Source organism: Paralichthys olivaceus, chromosome 11, assembly GCF_024713975.1.
Source record: "Paralichthys olivaceus isolate ysfri-2021 chromosome 11, ASM2471397v2, whole genome shotgun sequence".
NCBI lineage: Eukaryota > Metazoa > Chordata > Actinopteri > Pleuronectiformes > Paralichthyidae > Paralichthys > Paralichthys olivaceus.
The window spans coordinates 10,324,533-10,334,432 of record NC_091103.1 but is presented as its reverse complement, the minus strand read 5'-3'; the positions used below and the strand labels follow the sequence as shown (position 1 = coordinate 10,334,432).

Genomic DNA, 9,900 nt, shown 5'->3' with positions numbered 1-9,900 from the left:
GCAGGTTCAGGCCTGTGGCATCGCCTAGCTACCACACACACACACACACACACACACACACACACACACACACACACACACAGGAGAAACAGATCATATCGCTAAGCAAGGCAAGGATATACTGTGACCAAGGGCGAATAAGACCTGAATATTGATTCAGTTGCCTCATGTTAAAAAGAATACATAAGAGAACATGTACAAACATTTATTTGAAATCTTTTTATTAAATATTGTGGCCTCGTCCATCTTATCGGTAAATAAAAACCTTGTGAAAAAAAGAGATATGCATTAGGTTTAAGGTGCCTAATAATAAGCAGTAAATAGAAGAAGAATACAAACATGCATTTTTAACAGAGGCGTCTAGAACAATATTATACTTAAACATTCATTTATCATTGTATTGGTGATGTATGGTGCTGTTGATCTCTATGCTGTCATGTTCCGAAATGTGTATTACTCTACTCTATTTTCTTTGGAAAGCACTGTATGGTTATAAGCTTGAAAAATCCTATATACAATTAACATTATTTATGATAGTGAATAATATTTAAATTATAATTTGAATAATTTTATAAGCTATAATTTGTATATTAATTGCAATGTTTATAGATAACATACACGGTATAGGCCTACATAATAAATCAAACAAAACAACATATTTTATAAATATTAATAATATAATTTAGAGTTAAATCTTAATAACTAAATGGTAATAACACTGATATTTTTCTTTATATAAAAATTTTAAAAACTCGAATATTTCTTAGAGTTAGTTCTCAGAATTGGAAATAAACATTGCTTAAGTAAATGTACTTAGTTACCTCTCCCGTCAGTTTGGTTTGAAACAACTGTTCCATTAAATATTCATATCACAACTAACAGACATATTGCTGCTTGCACAGCACTGCCGTGGTTATTACTATATAAATATATTAGGAAATAAAACTTTACAACAACATCCCCAGCAGATGTTTGTGTCATTATTCAATGCAAAACACAAAAAGCACAAAAAACCCATATCGAGGCACTTTGATGTGACAACTGTCTCCCCTATCTTCAGCGAGGGTTTCAAAGAAACACTATTTATCTGTGGCATGGTTGTCGCACAGATTATAAAACAGCAAAACAAGTGAAATAATTTTCATATAAAACAACAAAAGCAAAAATGTACTATATTTTACGACTACAAATCATGACTCAGTCCTGAAATAAGCCGATAGTTACGTCCTCTACACAAAGTCAGAGGAGGTCGTTTGCACCGTCTCCTGCAGCTCCCAAGGTTTTCATTTACCTCTATCAAGTATCTAATAGCTTTTTTATCACTTCAGTGTTTTTCAGTGCCGCAGTATCTTCTGCACAATGAGCGGCGCTGAAGAAGAACGACAGCCCGTGGGTGTGGGACGTTATTTATAATCTAAATTACTTTCACCAGCTGCTATGATAGCGGCGCCTTATGTCTTCATTGTGTGCCACTGAAAGTCTGAATCAGCCATATCTCTCCTCCTACACACGATAACAAGAGACGACCAATCAAGCAGAACCAACGAGAGTACACAAACACTTTTTCTCCACCCACCTCATAAATGGCATTAACTTACATTATATGAGGTATTTATTAATAATTGGGCCATCTAATACATTTAAAGGATACTTGTTTTAGCTTCGAACTTGGCTCGAGGGTCCACTGATTTAGAAATAAGGAGAATGTGGCAGCTTTCATTTCATTCTTCACTCTGAACTTACTTGCTCCATGTATCTATGGTGAGCTGGTACAAGTGTGGAACTGACTGACGGACCCAGGGAGTTCAAGAGTAACACTGAACTACATTAGTCAACAATACTTTAAAGCTATTACTATCCAGTGTTTATCTCATAAATTCAGCGAGGAAACTTAGAAGACATAAAGAAAGTTTGGTGTGTTTGTTACAGCGGCGGCTCTTCTGATTCAGGAAGCCAGGGATCATGGGTGATATTCTTGTGCCACCCTCATGGAGTGACTCCTCCTCACACAAAGGAGCTTGAGGAGCCTGACTACCTGTGCAACCTGATTGGGCTGCAGGTACCACCTCATGCCACCGGTGGTGACAAGGACACTAGCAGAACACCACATGTAAAACCATTCCCTTTTGGGGGATTGTCTTGTTTTTGCCTTTTGATATCCTTGGAGTTTAACAGGTCTGGTGTTATACTGTGACCATTAAGTGTTCCCTTAATTTTAATGAGCAGTGTATATCCAGACCATCTTAATGTCATAAAAATGTAATGGAATAAACAAATGGAGGGTGGAGAAATAGACTCATAAATGCAAAATATTATCTTCTATCGGCCAGGTTTTTTCCTCTATAGATCCATAATTATGATTAAAGGCAAAAACCTCCAGCAACAAGGTTTTTTAACCTGAACATTAGTTTTCTCTCACTGAGGCTCAATAGAAGTATGATACACCTGAACACTGTTGCCCGGCAACCGTTAGCCTAGCGACCAGCCCACAGCTCCTCACCTGCAGCAGCAGCAGCAGCGGGGCCGGTGTCAGTGTGTCCGCTCCACCTGCTCCACAACACGGCCAAACTTCTCTCTGCTCAGCGCCGGCCAACCACAGCGGGCTCCATGGGTCACAGCTACAGCTGCACACGGCTAAACCGAGCCATTCTCAATGTGTTAGCGAAGAAGGCTAGGAGAATTTATCACAAGACGATTGGGACATGTCAGAAAGGTGAGCCAAAACAAACATGGCTGCATGAATACATTAGATATGGTGTTCGACTGTATGTGCTGTTTGCCAGTTTAATCCCATTACACGTGTCAAATGACCACTGAGGTTAGCTTTAGAGTTTGAGTTAAACTAACTAGTTCTACCTATCTTAGCCCCAAAGCTTTAAAGCATTCAATTACAGTTTAAATATAATCATTATTTATTGAATTCTTTTTTATGCTAACTATGTAGCAAACCACAGAACATGTAGCACATATTAAAGCTATAGACTTTAGGTTTAGAGCTATAGAAGTAGCAGTGTCCAGCTATCCCCCTGCATGCAGAGACTATTACAAGCTAATAGCACCTGCTCAGGTGTCCTCTGCTGCCATGGCAACGGGTTCTAATCTGCATTGTCAGGCCCAGTTCACTGTAACTCTAACCACACACACATACACACACACACACACGCATGCACACATGCACACACAAACACACACACACAGCGGGGCTTACATTACTCTTCAAACAGGGATCAGAGATGTGAGCCTGTCCGTCCTCATCTTCTCTTTTTGTCTCCGTCTCAGTTCTTCAGGTGTGAACACTCTCAGCGGTAGCCTCCCCAAATCCCACTCATCCCAATACTCGGACCCCGGTGTTACATGCACACCCCTCTCTGTGGACCACAGTCCTGATTCTGGACTAGTATCTACACCAGTGAGTAGCACACACAACCATTCTGTCGCTGGTGTGTGGAGCAGGGGCGATCAGAGAAGGTGACATGTCTCTGTGAGGAGGACAGTTAAATGGTTGAGTCACTTTGGTGGCACCTGTATTTCCCCTCTCACTCAAACTCTGCAGCTGCAGATCTCAAACATCGAATCAAATTGAATTTGAACCCTAACCCACTTTGCACTGACGTCCATTCATTGTAAGCAGCCTAACTAAAACTTTATCCCTAAGTTTGATCATGAACAATTCATTGTAAATTGCTGATGTTAACCCCCCTGAAAGTCTGCACCCTCCAACAGTCCTCACTCTGGTCTATTCTCAAAATGGTCCTCACAAAGATATACGTTGTAGTACCATTCTATCAAGGCGCTCCCTCCTCTGCCTTCATGTATGTAGCTTTGACTCCTCCATCTGCACCTCTCCTGTGTCCTCCCCTCTTTCTCTCCATCCTTTCATCTTCAAATCTTTCAATTACTCCCTCTCCACACTCCCCCTCCCTCCTCTCTGAACTGAACCTAATATTCTCCGTCTATACTCTGTGCTCTTTATTCTACCCCCAGGCCACTAGCCTCTCTGCTGGATTGGTGTGCAGAATGATTTTCTTTTTTACCCTCTTGACTATTTGAATAAAGAAAGATGAAAAATGGCTTCTTACCTAATCCTCCCCACTGGTGGTTAAAAATACCCTCATGTCCTAATAATTCCGTGTATCGCTTAAAATCCTGGATAAAGAGCGTTATTACAAAGTAGAAGATGCCTCCTGCTTATGGGCTGTTCTCATTGCTTGTGTATGCTTCTGTTTTAGTATTTAACCCTTTGCATTAGATGTTAAATAAAAAAGGCAGTTTCAACTAAAAGCAGCATTAGCACTGCAGATTATAAGTTTTTTAAAATTCTTTGAGACATTACTATTTGGCTTGGTGCAAGAGTATGATGTGAATTTTAGCATCTTAACCCACAATAAAAAACAGAGTATATATGAAAGTATCCACATATTCTGTTCTGATTATTTGCAGGTCATCTTACAGTATGGATCTTATTCTTGTTTTGTTTTGTGGCCTGTGGTTGTTTGTGTGAGTTCAGCCAAGGAGCTCAGTGGTGAAGTGAAGTGGGGTCATTCTCACTGTATGTCTCAATCAACCGGGAGGTGTAGGATTACTCAGGGTGAACAGGATGTTTGTGAGGTGCTTGAAAAGGTCAAGACAGTGATCCACCACCCTCTTTGGTAACTGACTGTAAATTGTACTTTTCAAATTCCTTTAAGTTTGAGACACAAATCATTTTTTTTAAAATGGCCTATATTTTCTGATGCCACGCTGCCTTCATGTGCTCCTCAGAAGGTTGTTGTTCGACTCCATTGTTCAAGTCGGAATGTGTTAAAAATGCAGACGCTATAACATAATGTGTCATATTTATGTTCAGAGCATTTAAACAATACCAATATGTGCATAATAATGAAGGGCAAAGAAAAAGGATCCGGTGTTACAGGTATGTAAATAATTAACAATGTGTCCACGTTAATCATACAAAAAGGCCGGATTGGCTAAAAAGTGCTGTTAGGAGCTTGAGAGATGGACACACAATCTGCAAGAGACTAAAAAAGTAATATTTGACATGTTGACAGATTATTCCGACACCACATGAAAATCTTACGAGTCAGACAGAGGAAGTAAAGTAAGAGACACACACAAGGAAAGAAGTTTCAAAGTAAAACGGGACATAATGAACTAAAGAAACACAAATCCAAGATAATAAACAAAGCAAATAACATTAAAATAATAACGACAGAAAGATTCACAAAGGTTAAAAAAGTCTAAACAATAAGTCTGTTCTAATAAAATCAATAAAACAGGACAGAATCATGATGATGGAAGAATAAAGCCAAGAAAGACAGATTCAAAACAGACGAGAAGGTTAAAACAGTTTATGAAACTGAATACTCTCACTTTGCTAACACATGTAGCAGTAAAAGTTAATGGTCTTTAAAATGACCCTGTGATTTTGTCTACGTATTGTCTGCTGAAGGAATAGAGTTAATATTACACTGATGAGAAGCTACAGTTCATTAAACTCTAGTGTCTCTTGTTCTCTCAGGCACTTCCTGTGTACATCTCTGTTTTAAATCACAAGTATGAAGAGTTCTTTGACCGTGCTGAATTATTGGGAAACCAGGCCGAGGTCAGGATGTGGTAATGGTGGAGGCTCAGTGGTCGAGGGGAGTCTGTACGGGAGTTTGTAAAGGCAGGCAGGAAACAGGAAGGAGCAGAGAACAGCAGTTAGTAAAAAGTAAAGACTCAGAAAGAAACTTGCAAAAGGAGAACAAAACATTGGAGCCAATAAGTCATAAGATCACCATCACTGAAGCTGACGGAATAACGTGGAGATGAGAGGACGGAGAGGCAGGGTTTATATACTGCAGGTGATGAGGTGATGACAAGCAGGTGTGACAGGGAACCTGCTGGGGAAGCCCCGCCCACACACACACACACACACACACCTGAACAGGAGGAGAAGGAAGCCACGGTGTAAATTAACATTAAACTTGGGGAGACAGACACGACTCCAGTACTGACTGTACATGTAAATGTACAGTCAGTACATGTAACTGTAAAATATATTGTAATGGTTAGATTTTGATTATAGTTCTTCTTCTTCTTCGTCTGTTAGCTTCCATCAAGTCGGTTCCGGTTCGTGTCGTGGCATCGCCTGGAGCAGTGTGATGTCACAGGCGACCAGCTGACCTGCCCCAGGGTCAGAGAAGGTGCGTGATCAGGAGGAGAAGTGTGAGTGAGGTTTTGCACTTTGATCAGTCTCTGTTTGTTCCGTGTTTGATGCAGTAACGCTGGATTAGATGGAACAGAAGGAAGCGAAAAGTGATCAAATCAATCTAGTTTTAATTAAAAAGCTCATCGTCACAAATTGCAATTTGCTGAACAGGATACAACATCCTCTGTTCTTAACCCCCGACTGGAGTGAGGGGAAACTGTAAGAAAGAAAATTCTAACCGGGAAGGAAAAAAGTAGAAACACAGTGAGGCAGAAGTGAGGGATCCCTCCCCCAGGACGGACAGACGTGCAATAGATGCTCTGTGTAGCATGAGAAAAGACTGTGTCTAACATAAATGGAGGGGTGTATCCATCTATCTATCTATCTATCTATCTATCTATCTCTGGTATAATAAAATAGAGTGGCTTCTTCTTGTTTGAGAATATTAGCTCTAAAAATTTAGTTTAAATAATTCTCACAACTAGTTATTGGGAAGTTGGTTCTTAAGTATTCAAGAAATGAGACTGTGACAAAGAATTCAAACTGTTAAAACTTTAAGACGAATAACTTTTTCACTAGACGGATGATGGTGACTTGAATATAAAACTCTTTGTTTTTACAACTTTACAAAGGACCATCAGAGGAGGAGCTGTTTCAAAGAGAGGGGGATGACGTCCCTGTGGAGAGATGGACAAGGAGGAGGAGGAGAGAGGATGAAGGACAGAGATGGGAGGAAAGGCTGCAGGAAAACTGGGAAAACTGTCTGGTAAGTTAGCAAGCGTCAGTGTGTGTCTGTGTGTGTGTGTGTGTCTGGGGCATTAAAGGTGTACAGTACAGGAGGAGAAACAGAGAAGGACACAGGGCGGAAGAAAGAAAGAAAGACTCTCTCTCTCTCTTCTCAGGAGTTGAATCTGTCATATCAGAACCTGGGCGATCCCTTCCAGAGAGAGAATTTCCTGCGGATCCTGCGGAGGTTGATCCGCGTGGAGAAACTGCAGCTGGTGGACAACTCCCTCACCAACCTGAGTTCTGTACGTCTGCCAAGGTACAAACCGCATTACCCAGACTGCACCACAACTCCTCCTTCACTCAGATTCTTCTAGCAAAAATGAAGAACAGGATAAAGGAATCTATAAATCATTGTTATGGATGATTTCATGCTTCATATATATATATATATATGTACATGACCTTCTTTCTTCAGTGTGTGAGGCTCCACCAACTTTTTGAAACTCACTTCACAGTTTTAAATGGCTTCTCTTCGAGGGGAATTCAAGAATAAATGTGATTTTGAGCGACGGAATTCCTGACATCACAGTTGAAGTTGAATGTGGATGTTTTCCCTTTTGAGTACGCTTTTAATCTGTTTTGTTGTTTTGTTCTGTTTTGTGTAATATGTCCTAATTTAATTTTTTATTTCCCTGGTTACGAGACATAATTACGCAGAATGTAAAGTTTCAGCGCTCACTGTTAGGTCTCCTCTTACCTCTCTTTAATTATTCCAGTCATTCTTTTTCTCCGTCTAATCCATTTCTTCCTTTAATGTCTCTATTGTTTCGTCAGATGCAGTTCCACTGTTTGGTTTCCAGTTTTATTTCTAACACCACGAATAGAAACTATTATTCATTTGGCTTTTTTTTACTACTTCATCGTATGTAATATTATTTTGGACGTCAGTAGCTAAGTGCTATTTGTGTTTGGTTTGTGCAGGTGCAAAATGTTGAACCTGCACCGTAACCACCTGGTGTGCCTGCGTCAGCTGCCAAAGCTCCCAGCAGTGGAGCAACTTTGCTTGTCTGACAACGCCATTGGCTCCCTGGTGGGACTGGGAGCTCTGGAGAACAGCCCTCTGAGCTCCCTGACCCTGACCCACAACCCAGTGACCTTCACTCAGGACTACCGTGCACGGTGAGCAGAGAGGACATTCTTGTCTTCTTCTTCACCTTTCTAATTATAACTCTCTCTCTACGTGTGTCTGTGCAGAGTTTTCTCCTGTTTGCCAAAGCTTGAAGTCTTGGATGGAATCCCCAAGTTGCCAGAAGACTCTCTGCCCACCAGACTACATTTCCCAGAACCCACCAGAATGTGCAACATTTTGTGACATTCTTCTATGGATGGATTCTGACTCAGATCTTACAAGCCCAGTTTACAAAGCGATGGCAAGGCTTCAGTATTTCACACGTTGAGGTTTGAATGATCTACAGAGGAAGACAACTGGTATCCAGTTATTTACAACTGTCGTCCACAGTCACTTTTGATGGCCACAGTAAAAAGACACTATAATAGTAATGTGGTCCAAGGCCACATAAAAAGTTTTTTATATAAAATGTTAATCATATACTTTTTAAACTTTTTTATGGGGAACTTGGATAATAAATACAAAGAAATGCGCTCGTATTTTCTGCTCGAATCTTGTTTTTTCTGTAAATCAAATGTTTTCATATCGGTAAAGAAACATGAATGTCGATACTGCTATTATCAGCCAATTGCTTGACATACTAGTTGGGCTCTAGTACAGAGACACATATTCAATGATTATGACACATGTTGGCTTTGATGGAGGGAAAAAGAGCGGAGGCTGATCAGATTGCTACATGAGTCATCTCTGCCAACTCAACATCTCTCAGGACTTCACAGACACAAACGTCTCTCTGCTACACACTGCTACACAGACTGCTACACACACACACACACACACACACACACACACACACACACACACACACACACACACTCAGATTCAACTGTGTTTCTGGGGTGGAATCATTCTCAATCAGACCCACTTAAAATGCAGCTTCCATCAAAGACGTATATGTACATGTTAGTGAGTAATAACTGAGTGTTTACTCTGCTCTACATGTGTAATAATATGAGGAGAGAAACAGGACATCCGCTCTGCAGCCTCATCAAACATTTAGTGTCCAGGCTCTGCGGGGTAATGGCCTCTTGTGTCCTCTGACTGACTGGGCAATGATCCGTAAGCCTCATGGAGCAGGTCACACAAACAAGACACACAACACAAAGAGTAATCCATAGCACTCAGTGGCAGGATTTAATCCCTATTAAAAGCATGTACACTCATGTTCCTGCAAAGTGCATTGGATAAAAGAATAAAGATATCGTGTATATATATATATATATATATATTTATACACTGTAATGATACATGGCGTAGTGCTGCAGGGGTTACACACAGACACACTGCACCCTTCTGTACGCTGCAGCTGATTTATTCATACACTGCAGCGGTGTATCATCCTTTAATAATGGTTTCATATTCAGCCAGCACCTGAAACATAAACACACTTTGTTATCTGATATCGCAAAAACACAACAGGTACGAATATGCTCCCACGCGGGCGCCCAAAGCATAAACCCGGGCGCACAAACACACACTAACAGCTTGTGCCTTCGCTTTGCGCACAGTAATGCGGAGAAACACATCTTAGGCAGCTGATATCTCTCTAACAAGCACACAGCCGGGCACAAACTAGCAGTTACATGCCTCATTGGGAATTGTTTAAGTGTGGAGGATTGCTTGTACAATTGTGTGTGTGTGTGTGTGTGTGTGTGTGTGTGGAGAAAGTGAGAGTCTCTGGCTGATGCACACTGCAGAGAGACAGTATAATGAGCTCGCAGGATCCTCATGTTCTGCAAACAGGATCCAGGTCAAGAAGAGAAGCTGCTGTCTTTAACTGATGATCTCAGGA

General features: G+C 40.8%; 1 protein-coding gene across 1 annotated transcript; it reads left to right on the top strand.

The window, feature by feature from the left end:
- The first annotated feature begins 2,437 nt into the window (after positions 1-2,437).
- LOC109634421 (uncharacterized) lies at positions 2,438-8,585 on the top strand. The gene is made up of 7 exons (XM_069534342.1): positions 2,438-2,713; positions 3,280-3,409; positions 6,092-6,185; positions 6,823-6,956; positions 7,093-7,235; positions 7,901-8,098; positions 8,174-8,585. Exons 1-7 carry the CDS (start codon positions 2,703-2,705, stop codon positions 8,289-8,291), a joined length of 828 nt encoding a protein of 275 aa, XP_069390443.1. The 5' UTR covers positions 2,438-2,702; the 3' UTR covers positions 8,292-8,585.
- The last annotated feature ends 1,315 nt before the right edge of the window (positions 8,586-9,900 follow it).

Bases quoted from the DNA above. Each gene is read 5' to 3' on its own strand.
- LOC109634421 (XM_069534342.1), top strand. The intron at 6,186-6,822 runs GTGCGTGATCAG...AACTTTACAAAG, and splicing joins CTGCCCCAGGGTCAGAGAAG to GACCATCAGAGGAGGAGCTG. The intron at 6,957-7,092 runs GTAAGTTAGCAA...CTCTCTTCTCAG, and splicing joins AAAACTGGGAAAACTGTCTG to GAGTTGAATCTGTCATATCA.